General features: G+C 46.2%; 1 protein-coding gene and 1 long non-coding RNA gene across 8 annotated transcripts in view; one reads left to right on the forward strand and one right to left on the reverse strand.

The window, feature by feature from the left end:
• Positions 1 to 25,056, forward strand: part of ELMO1 (engulfment and cell motility 1) — a 385,710-nt gene that overhangs the window by 235,558 nt on the left and 125,096 nt on the right. For all 7 annotated transcript variants that reach the window (XM_072599131.1, XM_072599132.1, XM_072599133.1 and 4 more), the window contains exon 16: positions 20,715 to 20,851. In XM_072599131.1, coding sequence (XP_072455232.1) covers positions 20,715 to 20,851 — 137 coding nt within the window. The remainder of the gene's footprint in view (positions 1 to 20,714; positions 20,852 to 25,056) is intronic.
• On the reverse strand, positions 638 to 14,761 carry LOC140497786 (uncharacterized). Its single transcript, XR_011964843.1, has 3 exons — positions 14,360 to 14,761; positions 9,666 to 9,786; positions 638 to 4,067 (listed from the first exon to the last, which is right to left on the reverse strand). It is a non-coding gene; the product is annotated as an uncharacterized lncRNA (long non-coding RNA).

Here is a 25,056-nt window from a genome sequence, read left to right on the forward strand (position 1 = left end):
TCTACAACAATGTGAATGAAAAGCTCGTGACAAGGAAGCCTGAGTCCTGAGAACCCTCCAGTGGTCCTAGAGGTCCCTCGAGGACAGGGGTGGTGCCCTTGTCATCCCCGTATCTCCAGGGACTGCTAGAGCACCTTGTCCTAATCATTGCTTGCTGGGTTGGGGTCATCCCCAGTGACGTTCATCAGACACAGCCAGGAGCTGCCAGAAGTGGAATGGAGGAGGACACCCTGCATTGGCATTTCAGGCACATCGGCCTCCATGCTGAAAGCAGTCATTGTTCTTCATGGAGAATGGCAGTTTGTGTCCCTGAATCAGGGGAGGATGGAAGGACCCCACTGGAAGGAGACTGTCCTCCTTCCTTACTATTCTTTGGGCATGGTATGGACCTGGGATTTCAGGTCCATATTTCAGGTCCAAATTTCCACTAGTGTGGAAATTTCCTCCATGCATCTAGGTTCCCACTCCTCTTCCACCTGTAGTCCTACAGGGTTGTCTACAGGCTCTGAGGAGTTAAATGACTTGACTCAGCTCACCCAATCAGTCTACATCAGCACTTGAACCCAGGTTCAACTTTATTCTTGGCTGCAGGGGAAGAAACAGGCGGACTTTTCTCCATCCCTGTGTTATATTCATTCCGGTGGGCTAGATTTCGTCTCTTATGTGAATGATGATAGTGATAGTGGGAATGTTTCCAATCTATATTGCTCACAGAGGTTCAGAAACAGCTGATCTCGCATTTAGACAACATTTAAAAGTTTGCAAAGCACTTTATTAATATTATCTCATTCCATCCTCACTACAGCCCAAACAGGCAGGTGTCACTATTTTCCCCATTTGACAGATAAGGCGACTGAGGCAGATGGAAGTTAAATGATTTTTCCAGGGTTATATAGCTACTAAGTGCCTAAGTCTAGAGTTTAACTGAGCTCTTCCTGACTCTAGGCAGGTTCAGGACACTAGCCACTATCCCACCTAGCTGCCCTAGGAGACACCTTCCACAAAATAGCTCATTTGATCCTCAAGATGACTATAACCAAGGCATTATCATTATTTCCATTATACAGATGCAAATACTGTTGGAAACAGGATTTGAGCCCTGATCCTCTGGTCAAACACCCTCTCTATTCTGCCCCATTGCTTCTCACACCCCAGGAGAAGGCAAGGTCTGAGGCAGCGTGCTACTGGAGAACTGAGGCCAGGTTCAGTTGTTTCCAGTGTCTTTTATTGGGGGGGAACTGTTTGTGACCATCACCAAGGCACAGTCCATCTTGCTGCCTATCCAGCTCCTGTCTGGACAATGCGCCAAGAGTGAGGGTACAGACAGAAGTCATTAATGACCCAGATGCTGCATTGATTTCCCAAGGCCCTGCTCTTTCTTCATGCTTCTGGGGGACAGCCACATTAGTCGATGCTTTTCTGCCTCCTCTTGTATCTTGGCCGATGCCTCCTCCATCTGCTCGTTGTTTGCCTGGTTTCAGATTTTGCCACCACAGCTATTAGCCACTGCTTAAGGGAAAGGCACTCTGCAGCCCCTGCATCGCTTGTCCTTTGCTTCTGTCCTCTTTGCACCAGTCCACAGTCCACTCTTCACTGTCATTTCCAATTTCTTTTCCTAACAGGCACAGGAAAATGAGGCAGACAGCAAAGTGAAGGGAAAGGCCTCAGGGTCTGCCCTTCCTCCCCAGCCAGAATTTTTATGATAAGTTTGTGTTGATTTTGAGACTGTTTTCCCAGTTCCTGTAGCCTTAGTCAGCCCCCAGCTGCAGCTACAGTCGACTGTATCATTCAGAGACAGGCCCTCCTAGGGTAGAAGTCCTGTTCACCAGAGCAGCCTTCCTTCCCTGTTTTCTCCCGTCCTGGGGCCCTGACTGCCAGCATCCATGGAGACCCGCCCTCGAAGAGGAGCCTAGTCCTTATTGGGTCTTCAATCATCCTGCCTCTGCTCCCAGTGCCCATTAATCTCTTCCCTGTCCTAGTATCTCCGTCCAATATCTGTCTCTGAAGGTGGGACAGGCAATTATTTATATCCCGTGCAGATCTCAAATCTGATGGCTTCTCCATATGTAGCTCAGGCTACTTTCCATTGCAGAGTTGGAGTGCAGTGGTCTTAGTGGCTGTCTTGTGCCTTGCACTCCTCGGTGTGGGGGGCGCATATCTGGAGTCCCCATCTCTCACCTGGTCTTCCCAGTGGAGTTCAGTGGACCATGTAGCTGGGGAGAAAAGCCTACTCCTTGTTTATTTCTTCTTGACTGACCCTGAAGTCCAGAAGTGCTCGCCTTGTCAGAAGGAGAAGGCGGGGTGCAGAAGAAGAAAAAGAGCCCATATCCTATTTCTCCTGCACAGGTCTTTGTTTATGGATAAGTAGGACTCAACGATATAACCTATTTGCAATCACAGTTTTAACCTTGGCTTGAAACATCAAGGTTCCTGTCAAGAAGCGGAACTCCTCAGAGTGCTGAGTTTTCCCTTTCAGTTGATGCTCTCGTGGAATGACATAGCTATAACCCTTGCGGGATTGGGGCAGAAGGTGCTTGGTAACTTCTGTTCCCTTCTCCCTTCTGAAGAGAAAAAAAAGTCCCTGAATTTCAACTAGGGCCTGCTTGCTTCCACCTCTCCTCTCCCCTCTTTTCTTCCCTGGGGAGCTGGAGGCTTCATCCACTCAACCTGTGAGGGCAGGTGGATCAGACTTAGTTGTTGAGTCACATCTGACTTTTCATGACCCCGTTTGGGATTTTCTTGGCAAAGATATTGAAATGATTTGTCCTTCCTTCTCCAGATCATTTTACAGACGAGTAAACTGAGAAAAACAGAGTGACCTTCCTAGGATCACAAATCTATAAAGGCCAGATTTGAACTTACAAAGATGAGTCTTCCTGGCTCTAGGCCCAACTCTATCCACTGAGCCACCTAGCTGCCTTCCATACTTACCTGTGGCCTTCAGGTCAATGGGGTCCCATTCTCTGCAATTGTATGGCCTTTATAATAGACAAAAAATTATTAAGGGAATCACTGTAGCTCAGAGTCCCCAGTGAGGAAAATCCCTAACATTCAGAAAGAGGCTTGGCTCTCGGCCCTCATTCAACATTTGGGTATTTCCAGCTCGCTCCTGGCTTCTCTATATATGAGGAAACACCAGGAACTAGGAAATGCTTAAGCAAAAGAAGCAAGCAGAGTATATATCATAGCTGCTGTTAATGGATAGGCCTGGGAGGAGGAAACTGGGAACACCAAACCTTCCAGAACTTTCTCAGATTTGGAAGAGACAAAGACCACCCATAGCCTCAGGCCGAGTCCTCTGCTTCCAAATCCAGGGGCCCAACGGTCCACCTTGATGTCCCCCTTCTCTGCCACAGTCCAGTTTTTATTTCATTTTCTCCTTTTGCCCCTTGCCCTTATATTACCTGTTCTCTCCAGCTCAACTCATGAAGTCCCATATAGTTCTGGGAATGTAACCCCTGCTCCTCCCTCTCTTTCTCTCTCACATCCTAGCTGGTCTCTTTAAAAACTCCTAAAGCGAATCTTCTAGGTCAAAGATCCCTGAAATCCAAATCTCTCAGGGCTAAGAGAGAATACTTGTTCCTTTGAAATACAAATTACAAAATGCCAATGAGTTCTTAGACCCTTATTGCACACCTTTATGCCTTTGTGGGGAGTGCAAAATTCCACAAGGGGATTTTTAAAAATCACCTTCTTGATTAATCCGATTTACACTTCTGTATTTCACTGAGTCAGGTTTCTCCATGGGCTTTCACACATAATCAGTTCAACAAACCTTTATTCAGCACTATGTGCCAGGCACTGTGCTAAGTCCCAGGGGTATAAGTAAGAAAAAGAACCTTCCCTCACAGAGCATACTGCCTGATGAAGGAAGCTGGAATGGGGGCATCCAGAGGTGCCCAGAGCAGGACATGATGCTCCATGAAGTTGAAACCAAGCAGAGATGCTGGTGGAAAATGGAGTCATCTGGAAAATTCCATCCCCATTCCTCTGTAAAGGGAGACTTTGGGAGCAGCTTGAGGCTCCTTCTTCTGTTCCTCCATTCAGAAGGGAAAAGCAGGAAGGAGCTGAAAGAGGGTTGAGAATCAAGAGTGGAGTCAGTCTGCATGGGAATAAGGTTTTAGGTGAGCAGCTTGACCTGGGAGAGGCAGGATGAGCCCTGAAGTCTAAACTAAGCAGAGGTTCTTTTAGAAAGTGGAGTGCTACCTATCAATGCGTATGTATTAAATACCTGCTGTATGCCAGGCACACTGGATAGTGTTACTAAAGGAGTTTACATATTATCAGCGTAGCCACTATTTATTCATATGAACGTATGTAAACTATTTATTCATATGAACGTATGTAAACTGTTCATACAGATGCATATGAACTACACATAAAGTACATACAAGGTAATTTGGCAGGCAGCAGAGGGGATCAGGAAAGACTTTGTGTAGGAGGTAACATTTGAACGGATCTTTGTCTCAGCTTATAATACTTAGCACCCTGGAAATCTTAGTATGATGAACCCCAAGGTAAGTGTAGTCCAACTTGCAGGGCCTATCATTAACTGGATTTTCCCTTGTCTTTCACGAAAAGTAATTATCTCACAAGAAAAGAGCAATTCACAGTAGGCAAGGCGTCAACAGGACTTGGTCAGAAAGGAATTGTCCGGAGCGTGGCCTTGCGGTGGTATGTTGTGAGACCAGCTGCCCATAATCTGTCTTTTTGCCTCAGTAATACAATAATAAGCTTTCAGAATTAAATTTGTAAGGGTTCTAAGAGTCCACCATGCAATGCAGATTCAGTTGTGTTCACTTTATTTACCGATGTGGAAAATTGGACTTATATACTTTAGGAAAATATTCAGAAAAAAAGAGGCTAAAGTAAAACGGTTCAGAGGGGACTATGGGAAGAGCCCTCCCTGCCTCTGGAGTTGGAGGAGCCAAGGCTGGTTCTCGGCTTTCTTACATACAGGACCTTGGGCTGTTCCTTTCCTTTCTCTAGGGCTTGGTTTCCTCACCTGTAAGTGAGCAGCTTAGACTAGATAACTCCCCAGTTCCCTCCCACTTCTAAGCTGCTGACAACAGAACCACCAAATCTCAGGGTCCATCTAGTCCATATGGGACCCATAGCTTCCCTCCATCATGACTGTCATGTGGTTGACCACCTGTTCCACAGCCCTGTTCTGTATCTGCTGCAGTGGGCTTCCCTGGAGCCCAGGGGGTCAAACCAAGTTCTTTTATTCAAATTATATTCCAGTGTGCTCAAATAGAAATGACTCTCAATGTATCTAAAAATCAGTTTGTGAAGATAAAAACTACTGGCTAGGAAGTTCCCCAGAGCCCTGTGAGTTCTCTGCCAAAATCCTAAAAATTGCCTTTATAATCCTCTTGCCCAAATGCCCACAGTTGAGTCCCAGGTCAGCCCAGCTATAGCAAAGTTAAGTCCAGCTGCCCCAGTTTGGTGTCATCAACTCCTTGTTAACAACAATCCTGTCTGGTGTTAAAGGAATATGGTGGGTTAACTCCCATCTCTCCAGTTCCACCAATATCCTGGCACAAAACACAGACTCTGCAGACTTCTAGTGAGGAAGAAGCCACTGCTTCTTGGAGAAGCATATCCTACTTTGAGGCAGCTCCAGGTTAGGAAGCTTTTCTTTACCCTGGGAACATCCAATGAATCCCTTGAGCAGGCATGTGTTTCTCTCCAAGCACTGCCTTGTTTCCTTCCTTCCTGGTTAGGATATGTTCTAATTCTGATTTCTCAAGAATTCATCAACCAATTAATATTTTGGAGATCCATGCATGAAAGACGCATTCATGGCAGCTGATGAAATCAAGAATGTGCCAAAAACTGTTGTGTGTTATGTGACCTCCTCCTTCTTTGGTGATGAGCGCTGAGCAGTGGGAAAGGGGCAGAGGTGATTCTGTTTCATAGGACCTGGGGGACTGTGGGTACAGCACTTCACTTCTGTCTGCCTCAGTCTCCTCATCTGTAAATTAAAAGGGTTGGACTGGATGGCCTCTGATGGTCCATCTAGCCCCAGATGGATTGTCCTATTATCCTACAATAAATTGAATCAGTGAATATTAATATAATTGTTGGCACAACCAACACATCAGGAGACAGTGTAGGAAGTGAGTCATATAATACCAGCATTAATATGACATTCAGTATCAGTAATGAAGAGTCAGGATGAAGAGGAGAATGCTTGAGTCCAGCCACCAACCCCTATTCCTTACAGAGAAGCTCAAAGGGGGCAAAATCCATTAAAGGTCCCCAAGTTCCACCAGGGGTGGCCAGAACCCAGGGCACAGTCAAAAGCTGGCAACAAAGAGGTGTCCTCAACATTGGCAGTGGCAACGACAGGGGGTTCAGGGAAAGGAAAGTTTGGGTTCCATGGCTGATGTTCTTAGTTACAGAGTCAGTTCTACAGGAGATGAGAACTTCCAAGAATAATGTTCAGAGGGGGAAAAAAGAGACACAATTCGAATGGGAGGAAAAAAGGAATTGGCTAGAGAGACTAATATGTGGAACTCACTGACCAACACGTTTTCAGTCAATCGTTAGGCATGTATTGGCAATGAACTGAGTTAAGCCCTGGAGATACAAAGAAAACCTTTCACCCCCAATAAAGGTCTCTACCCTCAAGAACCTGGCATTCTGATGGGGGAAATGATGTGTCTTCTGTAAGAGGCCAGTACTCCCTAACCCCTGTTAATGGAACCCACAGGATACTCTGTACTCGAGTCCCTTTGTCAGGTGAGAGTACCTTGTTGAGTTACAGAATGAAAGGCATAAACGTGTATTGAACAAGGTCTAGACACTTCTATTAAATCTGTCAGTCACTCAATGCATAAACCAGGTCTGAATTTAATTAAAACAGATGGTTCCACACAGGAAGTGTCTTGTGGTGGGATGAAGAGTATTAGTCACATCCCACAGGGCTTGAATAAGACACTGACCAGTCCACAGTCCAGAATTCCAATAGCAGCCAGACTTGGGTAGAGCAGTTCTTGCCAAGCCCTTAAGATGGAATCACTTAGGAGAAAAGGAGACCTTTCTCCATGCCCCCTCTGCACCCCAGCCTTCCCCAGAAGATGACTTTGGGAGACTTGCATTTCCTACTGGCATTCTCAGGAGCAGTGACCCTGAATATTTTGTTCTGAGTTACCCACAGGGGCCAACGGCCATCCCAGAGATGGAGGTCAGCCCTATTTATACCTTCTCCTTCATTTTTGTTTGAGGGATGCAGTTGTCTAAGAATAACATCAGGGAGGTAGAAGGAGTTTCCAGGAAAAGTCGATGCTGACAGAATGGGCAGATGTGTTCCTGTGCAGTGGGAAGATTTTGGTTCTCCATATTTTGTTTTGTGGTTTTGGAGTATTTTGTTTGTTTTGTTTTTGCAAAAAATGAGGAGAAGAGGAGGATGAAGGAGAGAGGAAGGTCGTACCTATTGCTACATGAGATCATGATACCAGACCCCAGAGTTGCTCAGGCTGAGTCTGTTTCTCTTTCTCTGCTGAGGGGCACGATCTTTGGACTGGAAAGGGCAGACTCAAAATGGTAGGAGTCAATGCCTGAGTTCACCTCAAAGGACACAGCTGGCATCAATAGGGAGAAGTTGGGAAGAAGAAAGGTCAAGTTGGATGTCAGGAAACACTCCCTAGCAGCTTGAGCTGCCCCTGAGGGGAGTGTGCTTGTTCTGGGAGGATCAGGCAATAGAGGAATGACCAGCTCTGTGCAGGGCAGAGAGGACCCCTGGATGGGAACTCCATGGTCTATAAGTCTCTGAGGTTCCTCCAACTCTGTCCATATTACTGTCATAGAAGGTCACGATTTATATTGCTAGAGGGAATACCCTTATTGATGAAATTACAACTTCTAGAAAGAGTGAAATCTTTATATAAGAAAAAAGTTTCACCTCTCTCCCCCTCATTATCACTAGAATTTATGTAGCATTTTCAGGCTAACAAGCACTTATCTCATCCTCACAACAACGATGTGAGGTCAGTGCTATTATTATCCTCATTTTACAGTTGAGGAAACTGAGGCAGGCAAAGGTTAAGTGGTTTGCCCAGGGTCACATGGCCAACAAGTTTCTGGTGTAGGATTTGAACTCAGATCTTCCTAACTTCAAATTCAAATTTAATTGGATTAAAATAGATTTGGGCTCTAATCCTCCCTCAGATACTTCCTGTCTGAGTGACCCAGGACAATCACTCCATCTCTGGTCCTCAGTTTCTTTATCTGTAAAATAAGAAGGGGAGGAGGATGTACTCAGACTCCCCAGGTCCCTCCAGCTCTTCTCGAGTCATCACCTGATAATTCCCTGAGTTCAAGAATTCTCTTCTTTCCCATCCTGAAGCTTGTTCACCAGAATGATGAACCTATGACCCCCAGATACACACTGATCTAACTTTCTGGCAAGAACCAAATTCATCAGACCTAATCATGGTGATGCCTAGTGATGGCCTTAGAGTGATGTCTGGGTTCCATTCATGTAACCCGGAGCATCTACTGTTAGAGAAAACCAAGGATAGAGGAAGAGGTCCCCAAGCCTTTTTCCCTATTGTCTTGGGAGCTGCCCACCTTCCTCATCCCCAAGGGCCCTTCGTGTGGAGGAGGAGAGTCCAGAGAAACAAATACAGTGATGTTCACATATTCCTCTGGTAATTTGGCTTTAATGGAGCAAATTTGGGGTCTGTGGAAAGGACTGAAGTCTTATATTTGGGATAAAGAGTGTTTAGGGCCTTCATCTCCAGGCACAATTGCATGCTGAGGGCCTGGGCTTCATCTGCCTCCATGCTGGGGTAAAGCTACAGAGCTGGCTTCTCATGGGGACTCTGGTTGGTCCCCAGAACCTCTTTCTCCATAGGTTTCTGTGCTTAGATGCCCAGCCTGCTCTTTTTCCTGCTGCCACCCGCTGTCAGTGTTTGGAGAGCAAACAGCCAGATTCTATAGTCCTTTGATCTTATACCCAGGGATTTTGATCTATATGCTGACATCCACTTCAATACCGTCACCTGCGCATTCCTCCAGCTTCCATCTCCATGACCCCTCCCTCCACTCACCCTCAGTTACCAAGAAGGGTATTGGGAGCCTTGGGCTCACACATCCTGAACGTGAAAGATCTGTGATCTCTAACACTGAAATTTATTTCTCTGTTTGTGACCTCCTGCCATCTCTCCTGCTTCCTTACCCCTCCCTTTGGCCTCTGGCCTCATCAGCCCTCCTTGGTCTCCAAGTCTATCATCCCTGCTCTACGCTTGCTTCTCTTACCCTTCATACCTGCCTCTTCTGAACTATTAAACCAGTATCCATCTGACAATGCTCCATTCATTGGTGTCTCCCAGTAATGCCCTCAGTTCTGTGCTCATAATGTTCTGCTACCTGAGTAGGGAACTCAGGTGCTGGAGAAGAGAGCTTATAATATCAGGTTAAGCAGAGACAGAGAGAAAGAGATCTCTTGACTTGGATTTCTAATGACCTTCTTTTATATAGAAAAGCAACAAAATCTGAGGAAATGCTTTTTGTCCTGATTGGCCACACTAACAAGGTACGGGAAGGCACAAGAATAAAACATTTCATCGTTCAGAAACTTCTGTTCTAACAAGATTGAGGTGATATATAGCAGACAATTACACCAGATATCTATGATGTATGCTACAAGCAATTACCTGTAGTCAAGTGGCATCCGTTCAGACAGGATCCAGAGCAGGGGGCGTTTTCTCAGATAGGGAGAGCCAGAGGTTACCCTTTTCCAGCAAACCACGGCCTTAGGAAAGATTCAGCTTCTCCCTAGATGAAAGGGAACTGTTGGTATCAAGATCAAGGTCAACGTGCTTACCCTCTGTTGCTACCCAAACGAGGGTGAGTTAGAGCCAGGCCCTTTGGGCAGACTGGTCCCATGAAGTTTGGTGGGTAATAGGCAAGCTTTCAGAGTTTCCAGTTTTTCAAGCACTGTTTTCTCGTGTGCTGCTGTCCAGAGACTCGGGTACTGGAGTTTGTTTGAATAGTTTTACAAAAGAAAATACGGTCTCAGCTGTGGGCATGGCATAATGCGTCTTCCTTTGCATCTCAGTGGCTGGACCTTCTCCAGCACCTTAGTTTTTCCCCCTTAAAACCAGGAAAGGGTCCAGGCCCCATCCCTCTATTGTGTCTGTTTTCAATATGTAGATGTTTTCTCCCCCAATACAATGGAAGCTCCCTCAGAGCAGGGATGGTATGTTTCATTTTTGCCTTTGTGTGCCCAGAGCCTAGCGCAGCACCAGGCATCTAGTAAGTATCTAATAAATGCTTATGGATTGATGGGTGACTAGCTGTGTGATCAGGAACAAGCATCTTTTGCCTTAGTTTACCAATCTGTAAGAGGGAACCAATAATACATGTGGCTACTTCCAAGGTAAGCACAATCAGCATATATTAACAGCTTTGGTGACTTGAAAGCAATCTGAAGATGCCCAACCATCCATTGGGAGCTTTAGGCCAATAGCTGTGGTTCCTATAGTCACATGTGTGACTAATGCTAGGCCAGAGGTCACCCATTCCTTTTTCAGAATTGCCCATGCTGCAAGATGACCCTGCATGGAATGACTCATGGACATGAGCTCCTGCTTGTCCTCTATGGACTGGGCAGGGGTCAGTCTGGCTTCTGTTGGGCTGTGGGCTGTGAGCATCCTGTGGCTCAGCATGACAGAGTCTTCTCACTTGAGCAGGTACCATGGCCCCTGTCCATCAATTGCCCCAACACCTTTTCAGGCACTGCAAGAACTCAGACCGGCATTACTCCAGGCAATTAATGCCTCACAGAGATGAAAGGGAGGCCAGCCCCAGAATTTGCCTTTGATGCAGACCTGCATCACGTCCTCATCTGTCACTTTGCCAGGTTCAGCGGCAGCCTTTTGGATATGACAGCCACCCTCCCCTAAATAAATAATAAGGACTCACAATTCCAGGGTTCCTTCGTGTTCACAAGGTGTTTTACATGAATGATGTCCTTTGAACCTCACCACCATGTGAGGGACATGGTGCTGGTATCATTGTACTCATTTTATAGATAAAGGAGGCAACTGACCCTCGGCCTTATGGAGAGTGCCAAGTGGGATTTGGTCATCAGTCTCCTGATTCAAACCCAGACCTCTGTGCTCCAAATTTCGTAGATCTTCCCCAGACTAACCCCCTCTAAATAACAGCAGGAGAAGCATGCTGGTTCAACATATTAAGAAGTGAAGCAGGTTAGGTGCTTTTCCTGAACCTCTGTCTTTGCTGGTATCACATGTGTCATAGGTGTTGGGGTTCATGGCAAAACTGGTCAGCTTGTGATTGGCCCCTTCCACTACTGAAGTCCTGAGCAGAGAGAGCATGCCAAGAGCTCTGTCTGTCTCAAGGTCCAAGGGTGGCTTGGCTCTGTCTTCTTCCTCTAACTGTCACCAGCAAATAGGGATTTTCCATTCATTTTCCTTGTCGCCTTAGCCCTGAGCATACTCAGTTCAGTTCACTTGTTTTCCTGTCCTGTCTGACTCTCCATAACCCCATTTGGGTTTTTTTTTGTGGGGGGCGGGGGCAAAGATCCTAAAGTGGTTTACCATTTATTTCCTTCTCCAGCTCATTTGACAGATGAGGAAACTGAGGCAAACAGGGTGAAGTGACTTGCTGAGGGTCAAATACAGGCTGGATTTGAACTCAGGTGTTCCAGCTCCAGGCCTGGCACTCTACCCACTGCATCACCTAGCTAACTGACACGTAGCAGGCACTTAATGAATACTTGTTGTTTCATTATTTTTCCTCTACAAATTTTAAACCTGAGAAGGGAGGAAATTTTCTTCAGTGCTTAAGCATTGCTATGTCCTTATTTGCAGATACTTTAGTCCATTTAAAAGTCCATTAATTTTGTACATGAGCCAAAGATTGGTGCATAATTTATAATAAATTAATGTTTGACCTTTCCAAATGGAGTTCCAATCCCATCTTGCCTCTAACTAACCATATGAAGTTGGCACGCCACTGGGCATGTCAGCATCAGGCTTCCTCCTCGAAAAAGTGAGAGCATGGACCAACTGGTCTTTTGGGCCCTTTGAAGAGTGGCCTGTCTGTGATTCTAGGATTCTAAGCCCCAGAGCCAGAACACTTGATTTTGTCTTGGAGTTAACATTTTTCTCTCAGTTACATCCCTGGGAGATTCCATTTTAAAAGGTGTGATATAATCCAAACTTGACAAAAAGCTCGTTGTTTCCTATGGAGCAGGTAGAAGCCAGGAAGACCCTGAAGCTGGAGCCTGCAGCCTCTGAGCATCAGCAGCCTAGGACAAGCTTCCTGCAGTCACCTGAGAGAGGAATAGCCAAGGGTTTGCCCTGGGGAGGAGCGGGCTGCATTCTCCCCAAGTCAGCCCACCCTGGGGCTATCTGCCCTCGGTATCCTCTGCTGCAGTGGGAGAAGCTGACATTGATTTTGCTGTGCCCTCCTCCAAGGAGGCACTCCCTCTGATGGTGCAGATGGCAAGTCAGCCACGATTCTTCCAATGTATCTCTTTTCCTCTCCTGCAGTAACCCACTACAGAGCATCCCCTTAGACCTTTGCTTTGTCCTTAGGCTTCAAGGGGGTCACTGTAGCCTTCAGACTGCCGAGCTGGGATTCTTTATTTTTGCTTTTTTTGGATCCTCCTTTGCCTGCAGGGTATCCCTAACATAGTGACCAGTAACTTAGCAGTCCCATAATACAAGATGGTACAGCACATGTGTCTGCACTCTGCCCTGTTCAGACTGCATCTGGAGTTTTGTAATCAGTTCTGGGGCCACATTTGCAGAAAACACTGGTATGTAACAGTTAGGGATGGCTGAGGATGAAGATGATGAAAGGCCCCATATTCAGGCCACACAGCAATAGTTTGAAAGCACAATGTGTTTCTAGCCTAGGGGAGAGTTGGCTTAGAGTGGTGCAGGGATGGGGGAGATGGGGAAAGACATGAGAACTGTCCCTGATGGTCTAAAGGGCCATCCCCTGGAAGAGATTACATGTGATCTGTCTGACCCTTCATGGTAAAAATGGAAACAGTGACTGGAATCCTGAAGTGGAGCACTGAGGCCTGATGTAAAGAGCCATCCTTGAGCGGGCTGGGTTCCCCTCCTGGGAGGCTTTTGAGCAGAGGCTGGAGAATCATTTGTCTGGTGTTTTGTGCTGAGATCTCTGGAGCAAGGTCCTATCCAGCTCTCAGATTCTCTAACTTCGTTCCACTCAGGAATTATTGCCATTGCTACAGAAAATGCCAATATCAACGTGCTTTCACTTCTCCTGCGATCAATAGCCAGACTAAAATCGATGCTCTGCTGCCCGCTTGCCCTCTTGCCACCTTTCTGCCATCATCACAGAGGAGGTGGAAGGGGCTGCCCTGGACTAAGGGCCATTCTGCAGTTTTCTTTGATCAATGCTGCGACCAAATGCTTCATCACTGAGGGACAGGACGTACTAGTGAAGACGTTGCCTGGGCTTCTCAGCTAGGCTTGCCCTCCCTCCCCAGGCAGTCTGTCACAGGGACCATCCTGGGAGCCTTTCCAACTTGATAGACTCACTACAGCCATAGTCACTGCAGTTCTTTGAGCTCAGAGCTTCAGAGCACAAAAGAGAAGGGAAGTCAAGTGTTTTCCCCATTGTTAGAACAGTGATTCATATTTTTCTACTCCCACCACCCTTTCTTTTCTTTCAGTCACCCCACTTACCAAATTGGAATGGGAAAACGGAACACAGTCTAGTGGGTACATTTGAAATTTAGAACAATCAAATCAATTCATTGTCTTGACACTTTCCTTCTTTATCTCTAAATGGACCATTGGATTTGATTTCTTCAGTTAGCAGCTTTAAAAGATGATAGAATAAAGTCATTCTTGGATGGAGCTAGTAGGAAAACACTGGTTTCCTCTTCATCACTGACTGCTGTAGTCTCCTGCCTGCACCATCTGAGTTTTAGAAAGCCATCTTGGCTTTGAAGATCTCCCCAGGAATGTGACCCTATCAGGTGGCGGAGGGGTCTGTCCCTTAGAGGGTCTGTCAGAGACCCCATGGCTGCCTCTCTTACTCTCAGATTTTCCTGAGTCATCAGGGGACATCATCTGGAGACAAAGTGTGGAATCTCTTAAATGGGTTTCTGTGCATATTTTTTAAAAATTTGTTGTAAACCGTTTAAAACGTAATCAGATTGCCTGACTCCACAGGCACTTCCCAAGGAGCCTCCAAGCACACTCTGCTACCAAGTACATTTCCCTCAAAACTTTCTATAGATTGTTAAGAGAAAAGAGGGATGTGCCTTCCCCTTTGGCTCTGGGTTTCCACCATTGACTGTGTGTGTGATCAGAACTTTGTGGCCCCTGGGTTTTCATACCTTGCTGCAGTCATCATGTGTCTTAGACATGCTCCCTTCTCCCTTTCTCTGTCACCACAAAGCTTTTCATACTCTCAGAATGCCATGTTCTTCTCATCCTTCCAGGACAGTGACGTTCCTTCACCTTCATAGAACAGAGTTTTTTCAGCCACTCCCCAGACTCTGGACACATGTTATATTTGCATCCTTTTTGTGAACACAGATCATTGTGCTATGAATATCATTGTACATCTGGGTTATTTTTCTTCATGTTCTCAACAACCCGCTAGAGGTATCTACTCACTCAGGAGGGGGATGTCTGCACAAAGTTAGCATTTTCTCCTCCATAATTCTCAGTATTTTCCAGGATGTTTCCATCCATACTCCACTCCACCAGTGCTGAATGTCTTCCCTGCCTTTCCACATCCCCTCCAACAATGAGCATTCTTATCTTTTCTATGTATGTTAAATGGACTTTGGGCTGTTTTCATTTGTCTTTCTTTGTGATTAGTTTTTCAATGTCTTTTCCAGGAATTCTTGTTTGTTTAGTTTCTCTTGAACTTTACTGATTCATAAAAAAAACCCCAAAAACCTTAATTGTTAATGATTCATTGCTAATGGTTAAAAAAAAAAGTCGCTGCCTTTGGGCTCTACTAGGAAAAAAGATGATCTAACATGCTCTAGTCCAACAAAAAGATATACACAAACAGGCCAAAGATAACCTGGCCACGTGTGCAGCAGGCAGAGGATGCTACAGAAAGCAATGAGTCATTTTAGTGGGAAATGGGGCCTGCAGAGACCTGTTGCTGGATAGTCCAAGAGAGCCCAGCAGGCATCTAGCAGCCTGACTTAGGAGGAGGAGAAGGGGCAGTCCGATGTGAGGTACTCCTCTTCATCTTTGCAAGGTTCAAATCCCAGAAACTGCACAGAGACAGATCCTCAGTAGAGACAGAGCACAATCTCCTCCAGAGCTCAGAAGCAGAGTCACAACCAGGATTAGGATAATAAGAAGCCACCTGGGACAAGGTGGAGGTAGGGGAGAAGGACAGTGGTGGACAGAGTCCTGAGCCTTCATTTGAACAGTTCAAATCCTACCTCAGACACTTCCTAGGACCCTTGGCAAGTCCCTTAACTTCTCTACTTCAGCCTCAGTTTCCTCATCTGTAAATACATTTGAAAATAATAGTACCTACCTCACAGGGTTTTTGTATGGACCAAATGAGACAATGTATGTAATGTGCTTTGTAAACTTTAGCACGTTGTCTAACTATGAGTTGTTGTTGTTGTAGACCTTTTAATGGCGTAAGATAACTTTCTCTGGCATGCAATTGATTACTTTGGGATAAATCTCTCAGAGCCTTCAATGGACAAGAACAGGGTGGGGACACGAGCATGTAGGAAGGGACAGGAGTCAGCCTCTTTCTTTGATAGAGATATAGAAGGAGAGAAGTAATGATTGGAACTCTCCTCCTGAGTTTTACCCTTGAGTAACCCATAAAAAGTTAGTTTACAAAGGGAACTTCAGAATTGCTGAAGACACAGGTTTCAGAGCCAAGATGGCAGAGTACATGCCAGGACCCAGCTGAACTCTCCCAAAATTTGCACACACACCCCCCAAGCACCTTTAAAATATAACTCCTCAAGTCAAATTTTGGAGAGCAAACAAATGGTCAAAGGGAGAAATTTTTCCAGCCTAAGACAACTTAGGAGGTCTGCAGGAGAGATCTGTGACCCCAGGGTGAAATCAGACCTTGATCATGGCAGGAGCACCAGGGGTGGGCTTTGGAGGTGGCAGCAGCAGCTTTGGGAGCTCTCAGTCCAGAGACAGTAAGGGGATCAGACAAATGGTCAGAAAGAGATTCCAGGGAACCCTTTGCTGGCACTGGGTGCAGCTGGCACTGCTTAGCACATCTGTTGCTCATAAGTAGTTCTGTGTGACAGTAATGAGATGGAGAGGAGCACTGAGGGGGGAGGGTCTGTCACAAGGTATCAGGGGACCTGGCCACAGTTCCAGGGCCAAGAGGAGTCCTTGTACTTGTGGCTCTACTTGAAGGGAGCAAGAGTCCTTCCTTGCTAGGGACCAGAAGAGCAGTGACCACACCTCTCCCAAGATCACACAACCTTAGAACCACCAAAAAATTGCACTGGACCTAGCTTTAAAAACAACCACAAAAACCAAGTCTGAAGCTTGGGACAGTATCACCCCACCCTCAGGTGAGCAGGGACCAACTTGAACATAAAGTTCAAAGTGAAGAAATAGGCTGGGGAAATGAGAAAATAACAGCCACAGTAACTTGATCATAAAATTATTACAGTGGAATGGAAAACCAAGACATAAACTCAGAAGAAGACAATGTAAAAATAGCTGCAAACAAAACCTTAAGAAAAATGCTAATTGGACCCATGGCCAGCAAGAATTCCTAGAAGAGTTAAAAAAAGAGATATGAGTAGTATAGGAAAAATTGGGAAAAGAAATGAAAGTGATGCAAGAAAACTATGAAAAGAGAATTGACAGCTTAGCAAAAGAGGCACAAAAATTACTAAAGAAAATAGTACCTTTAAAAATCATTATTGGCCTAATAGTAAAAAAGGCACTCTTTTCACAGTGGAATAGATCAGATGGAAAAGGAGGTACAAAAGCTTACTAGAAAATAATTCCTTAAAAATTAGAATTGGGCAATTGGAGGCTAATGACTCCATGAGACTTCAAAAAACAGTAAGACAAAGTCAAATGAATGAAAAAAGTAGTAGAAAATAAGAACTCTTATTGGGGGAAAAAAAGATGGCCTGGAAAATCGATCCAAGAGAGATAATTTTAGAATTACCTGAAAGCTGTAACAAAAAAGAGTCTAGATATCATAAGAAATTATCAAGGAAAACTGTCCTGATATCTTATATCCAGATGGTAAAATAGAAATTGAAAGAATCCACCAATTACCTCCTGAAAGATAGACTCCTAGGAATAATAGCCAAATTCCACAGCTCCCAGGTCAAAGATAAAATATCGCAAGCAGCTAGAAAGAAGCTGACGGGACAGAAGGAGAGAGACAGACAGAGAGAGAGAGACAGAGAGAAAGAGACAGAGAGAGAGAGACAGAGAGAGACAGAGAGAGAGACAGAGACAGAGAGAGACACAGAGAGAGAGACAGAGGAAGAAAGAGGAGGAGGAGGAGGAGAGAAGACAAGTTTCTAACCTTCCTGCCACCCCCCACACACCCCCCAAAGACCTGGGGTCTTGCTGGTTGGCAATTGTGGCCTTGAGATCAGAGCACCTTACCTCCCCTTCCTGTTACCCACTGGACCTGTCCTTTTGGTGTCTTCTCTAGTCAGCCTCCTACCCTGTGCTAGGCACATAAATCTCAAGTTGATCTCTGTGCCAGCCTCCCTTTACGGCAGCCCTCCCACAGAAAGAGCAAGTTATTTACTATGTTACTGCTGAACCAGGAAAAGAGGCTGTAATCCTGTAATTAATCCCAGGCCCTCAGATGGTAATAGGATTTTAAGGACTTTTCCTGGGGTCTTATCAATTTGGTGTTTATGGAAGTGTGACTGACAGCTCTGTGCCCCAAGCCTTGAGCTCTGGGCTCCCTAAATAGTTGTGTGTGTTCAGCAGTTCTGAACGGGCCCCTCCCCACGGCTGCCTCCTGCCTGAGAGTACCCTCAGTGTCAGCAGGGTCTTCCTATCTGTGGTTTCTGAGATGTGAACAAGGTGGATTGGAAGTGGGGGAGGCCAGTGATGGTCATTTGATTACTGGTGCTCTCAGAGTTCTTCCTCCTCCTCCCCCTCTTCCCTTTCTTCCTCCATCACCTCAGCTTCCATTTAGCTGGGCTCCTCCCAGTCAAACCTCTTTTGTGGACATCATTTCACTGGATCCTCCTAGAAATGCTGTGTCAGACAGGGCAGGCTTGGTCACCTCAACTTTTGGAGGTTCTGAGTGGTGGGGCTGAAAGGGACCTAAATCATTTAACTGAACCCCTCCTTTGTTAGAGGAGAAAGTTGAGACTCAGGATGTCCATGCTCATCACTCAGGGCTTTAGCCCTGGGCCAATGACAGCTCAGCTGGCATCCAGCACCATGAAATTTCTCCATTTTAGGCAGCAGAGTGGGGTGAGGCAGCCATGGGAGCAATTTGGTATGTTCAAAGAACCTCAGATTTGTGGTCATAGAACCCAGTTTTATCCCTGTATGATCTTGGGAAGTCATTTAAGCTCTCTGGGTCTCAGTTTCCTTATCTTATTTCCTTAAAATGAAGTTCTTATTACAATGAAGTTCTTTGACTAGATAACCTCAAAGGCCCTTCTAGCTCTCAATCTGTGAGCCCTTGACTTTCCCAGGACAGGTGCTGACTCTCCAGCTTAGGAACTGCTCCTATAAACCTTGGTCCTTTGTCCCATCTTCCCCTTTGACTGAGTATCCCATTGGCCTATTGGGTCATCCAGAGGAGCCTTGACCAGCCCCTGGATTCTCATCTGGGATCATGCCCTCCTCCCCACAAAGGGTCTTCTCCTGGGTTCTGTTGTCCACGGGGATTCCAATCCCATGCATCTTCTTCCTCCTCCTCCATCCTGTGTGCTTCCCAGACTCCACCTCTCCACCTGACAGCCTTTGGGAAGGGGGATGGGGGAAATCTCTTTCCAACAAATTCTGTAGCTTGTCTGTACCTTCGACTTACCTCACAGCAATCTTTAGGTATATTCTCCCAGGCCCTTTGATCTCTTCAGAAGTTGGTGTCTGTGCAAACAGCCAAGTTGGTATTGTTGGGTTGAGGGTCCCGAGGCTGTTGTATTCATACATGGGTAATTCAGAAGTACAAGACAGCATTCATCTGAAATTCATTCACTCCTTGGGCACGCACTTGTGACGTGTCTCTGCTGTGCTGGGGCCATGCTGGGCACCTGACACGGGGAAATTCTGCCCTTAACAAGTCTGACAGCGATTCAGGTGAACAAAGAGTGATTGGATGCCTACTAAGTGACAAGGAAAATTCGAGGGGCTTGTCAGATACAGCCCCTATCCTCCAGAAACCACATCCCTCCGATGCTTCACCTGTACAGTTGGGAGGGGGGAAGGGCTGGGTTCAACAGGTTGGTTCAGAGATCCTATCAAGGTGTAGACTCAGGATAAACATTCCACAGGAAGTGTACCACACTTGTGTGTGTGGGGGGGGGTGATGTGGGGAATGACACAGAAATAAGGAAATCCAACATGAGAAAGGTCAGTAGAGCATACTCAGGCCAATTGTTAGATTAAAATGGGAAGAGACCAGAGACAATTAGGAGATTCTTGCCACAGTCCAGGTAAGGGAGGGGCAAAGGGGGAGGTGTGTCCCGAGGAGGCTGGCCATGGGGGGAAGGGTCAGAGAGAGATGCATAAAACGTTGGCAGCAGCTTGAGCAGGTAGGCCTGGGATGGGAGGAGAGGGGCCCATTGAAAGAGGAGGAAGGTCTCTGGATGTTCATTAACTGGGTATGGAAAATAAATGGTTAATGGCATCAGATGGCTAATGAGAACAGTGTCATCCTCCCCTTCCCTTCCCCCTCCCCTCAACTGCCAACTCAGGGACAGAAAGAGGAGGAAAATGGGGGAGAAATAATTAAGGAGGCCATTTGCAAAAGTGTAATTAATTACACAAAAGGGAAAAACCAATCATTTAGCCAACACAGGGGTTGGTGATGATGGAGGGGGTCTGCCCAGGATGGTAGCTGTCTCTATCTCTAAGAGATTAAAGCTTCAGGATTATTAAAAAAGGCAGATGGGGATATGAAGGGAGTGTGCATTCGTTAAAATGGATGTAGGCTCACAGGACAGCCATAAGCTACACGTTCATTTTCAAGGCTCCAAGGCCTCTGGGTGCCCATCAGCTTAGAAGGAAGTTGGCATCAATGGTGTTGGTCTAGGGCTGTGCTTCAATTAACCCTAAGGAGTCTACTTCAAGGGAGTGGGAGGATGGTGAAGTAGAAACCCTTAGAATGTGTCTTCCCTGAGCTGAGAATCTTGTTGAGCTGAAACTAATGAAGGCAGAGGTCATCAGCCCAAGGTCTTCAGCTGGTAGCCTGGTTTCTGCTTTTTTATGGACCTTTATTTTTCCTGATAGAATATAAGCTCCTTCTGTGCAAGGACTGGTTTTATCCTGCCTTTGTGTCTCCCAGTGCTTGGCTCAGTCAATCGTAAGAGCTTAATCGATGGTCGCTGATTGATGGTTGGGTAGATGGTTTTGATGGTCTGTGGGCTTGTTCTTCTGGCCCTAATTCCATGGAATGCCTATGGATACTTGTGCCAGAGTCATGGCCATTTCTGAGACCACCTGCATTGGGCACTTTGTCACCCTTGCCCTGTTCTAACCTGACTCTTTCTTCTCTCCACTTTCTCTCTGTAGCCAGTGAAACCTGTAATGACTTTCACCCTATGTTCTTCACCCATGACCGCTCCTTTGAGGAATTCTTTTGCATCTGCATCCAGCTGCTGAACAAGACATGGAAGGAGATGAGGGCAACTTCGGAAGACTTCAACAAGGCAAGAAGGAGGGTTGCTCCAGAAGGGTTGGGGGTGCAGCATCTCCATGAATGAGCTGGGAAGAACCGTTGGCTCTTGGATGAGTTTGCTTGTTGGCCACCGGAGAGAGGGCTCATGTCCTTCTTTCCAGTAGGAAGATGATGAGTGGGAGAGCTGGATCTTTGGGCTTCACTGAAAGGAGAGAGAAGCAAAGTGATTGCAGCCAGTTGGGCCTCCTTAATTGTACTCATTTCTCCTTGGATGAGTAGGATTGTGCAGGGGTGTGTGTGTGTGTGTGTGTGTGTGTGTGTGTGTGTGTGTGTGTGTGTGTGTGTGTGTGTGTGTGTGCATGCGTATGCACACACCCCCATGCTTTTTGGTTCATGGTTGCCATTGCTGCCTGTCAGAATAGCTTATATTTGAGTCCCTGAATGGGAGCCAATTTCCCTTTGGGTCAGAACATGCTATTTTCTACTATAAGAGGGTCAAGGTCTCAGAATTGGGTCTTGTGACCTGTGACTGTACTAGTTGGTCTTCCTCTCCTCCTCATGTTGCTCACTAGATTATATGCTTCAGAGTGGAGTCAGGAATCCATCCATTCTCTGTCCATCTGTGGCTCTCAGTGAGGCTGGGAGAGGGAGAGGCTTCTTCTGAGAACCTAGCTCAATCAGCAGGAGTATGACTGACTGACCTTGGTGCCTTGCTCGTGCTGAAGTGGGGATGGAGTGGGGGGAAACCCCAGCAGGATCCTCACATCCTCAAGTGGGGCTCTGCATTTGGCCTGTGCCTCATCCTTGGCAGATAAGTTTCTTGGTCATGGTCATTCCATCCTCCAGGGATGTGTCTCCTTTCCATCTGTCACGCTCTTCTGGTCCAAGTCATCCAGAGTGTTGGGTGGGTGAGAAGTAATAGAAACAGAAGTAATTAAAGATAAATGAGAATCTTTAGATAAGTCTTAATCAAATTTCAGCAAGCCAATTGAGCTTGGTCAGATGAAAATCATATGCAAATACACAATCTTATCTCCAGTCCTTGGGTAAATCTGAAATCTCCCTGATGTGCACACTGCCTCCACCTCTGCAGATTGCAGTCAATACCAGTCTTGTCAACCTGTGAAATTCCTAACGGACTCCTGTAAATATTTCCCAATGGTTCACTCAGTCTGCTAAGGGCCTTCCAGAGCCTCTCTTCCCATTACTTGACATTCACCCAGGCAGTCCTCACTCATCCCTCACTCTTTTAAATGATCACCTCACTCTCCCTCTCTGATGATGTGCTGTGGCCCACATCTGTGCCTATTGCCCAGTGAGGAGTCAATTAACAAGCATTTTTCAAGAACCAACAATGTGCCAGGTCCTGTGCTAGCCAACAATGTGTTGCTCCTGCCTCAAGGAGCCTGCATCCCAGTGGCATCAACAGAATATAAATGGATGGATGGATGGATGGATGGATGGATGGATGGGTGAATGGGTGGATGGGTAAATGGATTCATCCAAGATTTATGGAGCATAGATGAAAGGTGAGCTTGTGATCATTGACCTGGGAGGTGATGATTCCTGTCCCATTCCACTTTAAGGTGGCTGGTGCACTCATCCATAAATGAACATAGATGCTGAGGTGAGAAGGCTGGTCCCCATCAGGAGGATCCTCCTTGCATCCCTCCCACCTGCTCACCTTTGGCTGCATAGCTGAGGAAAACCCTAGTCAGCAAGATAGGGGATTCACTGAGGCCCTGCCTGTTACTAGTTCTGAGACTTTCCTTCTCTGAGCCCCAGTTTTCTCACTTATGAAATTGGATAGATCACCTCTTGAGGCCCTTTATGGTCCTGGATCCATAGTACTGCAATTCCTCCTTCTTTCAATCCATAAATCCTTCACTCAGCTATCGAATCAGTCTCCTTAATTTAGGGTTGTCTAATCTGATGGCCCCACTACAGAATTTTCATTGTCTCTATTGACTCCAGGATAGAATCAAAGCTCTTTGTTCTCCCACTTACAGGGCTTCCTCATTCGGCTCCCAACTGCTCCCCCCCCCCCCCCCGTATGCTGCATTCCAGCCAGAGGGAATGGCCCTTGGTCCTCATGCATTCTCCTCCTGTTGGCTTGCTTCTATTCTTCCTAGGCTCAGCTTAGGGATCATCTTCCCTCTTGCCCTTGGGATCCCCCAGCTGAAAGTGCTTTTCCCTTCAGATATTCTGAAAGCTCTTCCCTTGACTTTGTCATCATCTCCCTGGAGTCAGGCTAATTTATCTTGGTACGTGTCTCCTCTCTGCTAGACTGTAAGCTCTGTGAGGGCAGAACTGGGTCACTTTTCATCTTTGACTTCTCAGCCCTTAGTATAGTTCCTGGAACACAATAGGTATTTATGTGTTTATACACTGAAAAGTTACCATGGATTCTAGTACTGCAAGGCACCTTGGTGTCCACCTTGTTCTTTATCCACCATTTTGGGGGAGGTCTGGATTTCAGGAAGTTTAAATATGCCTTATTATGAGTTCCCCCATTTGCTCTGTCTCTACCCTCTGGGGCCTAGCAGACAAGTTCCCCCCTCCACAAGACAGCCCCTCAAATACTTGAAGATGGCTTTCATGTTCCCTTCCACCCAGTCTCCTTTTCTGCAGGCTTAAGATCTGTATATCCTTCATCCAGTCCTCACACACCATGAGCCCTAAGCTAGTCACTGTGCTGTTCACCTTGCTCTGGACACTCTCCAGCTTGTCAGCGTACTTCCTAAGCTGTGGTCTCCAGTACTGAAGATTTGCCTGACCAGGAGGAGGGCCTGTGGAACCATCCCCTCCCTCCTGAGGTGAAGGGGCAAGCCTGGCATGCCAAGCTCTGACTTCATGGGTGTTAATAACATGTCACATTGCCTCCCCAACCAACATTTGGCACAGCTTTCTGTAGCTGGGCTAACTGAAATACCTAGATGGTTTGGGTAATGGAGATGACTAAATGTAATTTTTTTTTACTTAAATGAAATGAGAGATTATTAAGTTTCTTGAAGCAAGAAACTTTCCCCTAGGGGAAGCCTGGGGGGTGTGCTGCCTGGCTGTGTTCATTAGAATTCCCTCTGGTGTCACAGTATTGATCAGAGCCAGACCTCCCCTGGTGCCTAATAAAGTGGGTGTGTCTTTTCATTGAAAAATGAATCTTGGAGTAGAGTTGGACCCGTTTAGAATTCAGGCCAGGGGTTACAAGTCTGGCAGTGGGCAGTCTCTTTCATGAATGGAAATTTATTTCAAAGCCCCTTTCAAAACATCATGTCATAAAATTCCTCTAGGTTTGGCACACAGAAAATGGAAGCTCTTCTAAAACCAGTGCGTTACGGGGAGGGATCTTTTCCATTGAATGTCCCCTTTTTATCAGTGAAAAGTCTGATGGTTTTGACTTCTTTCATTATATATCCTCTAATCAGACATGGCCATCCCTGCTCAATAGCAGCGCAATCTGTCGGCCTGTAATCAACATGTCTCTTTTCCCACCAGATTCAGCAACATGAACAGTGGTGTCTTGAGGCAGATGAGAGGCTGGGGAATGTAGGGGCTGTACAGACCTGCCTTTACACGTGGAGCTTGGCTTAATGAGCCCAGCAAATACACTTTCTGAGCAAGGAGTGTGTGAAGGGCCAGGAAATACAGCTGTCCTTGGGACCCCCAGTGTTGTCCATCAGGCTCTTATGCAAGGTGGCAAAGATTCTTTGTTCTTTCTAAGAAAAGATGCAAAATGAGGAAACTTAGTAAGAAATGAAGAAGCGATTCCCTAAGCAAAATAACAGCCCCCTCTTTAATATTCAATAACTCCAGTGAACAGCCTAACATGATTCCACTGAATGTTCCCTTTTCATCAGTGGAAGGTCTGGTGGTCTTGAGTTCTTTTATTGTATATTTATCTAAATAGATATGGCTATTGCTCTTCAATTCTAGCACAGTCTGTTGGCCTGCAGTCAATATTCTCTCATCCTGGGAAATTTTTGTAAACACATTCTCATCAGTTCCCAGTGAGGGCAAGAGTAACAGAATGCAGTTCTCAGGGTCATAGGATGCAAAGTTTAGACCTAGAAGGAAACCCAGAGACCTTTGAATCCAACACCCTTCATCTTACAGAGAAGGAAACTGAGTAACAGAGAGGTCCTAGATCATGGGGTCCTAGGTGAAGAGGCTGAAGGGATACTGGAGGCAGTTGAATACAACCCCCTTCATTGGACAGAGGAAGAAAAGGACCAGCCT

Source organism: Notamacropus eugenii, chromosome 3, assembly GCF_028372415.1.
Source record: "Notamacropus eugenii isolate mMacEug1 chromosome 3, mMacEug1.pri_v2, whole genome shotgun sequence".
NCBI lineage: Eukaryota > Metazoa > Chordata > Mammalia > Diprotodontia > Macropodidae > Notamacropus > Notamacropus eugenii.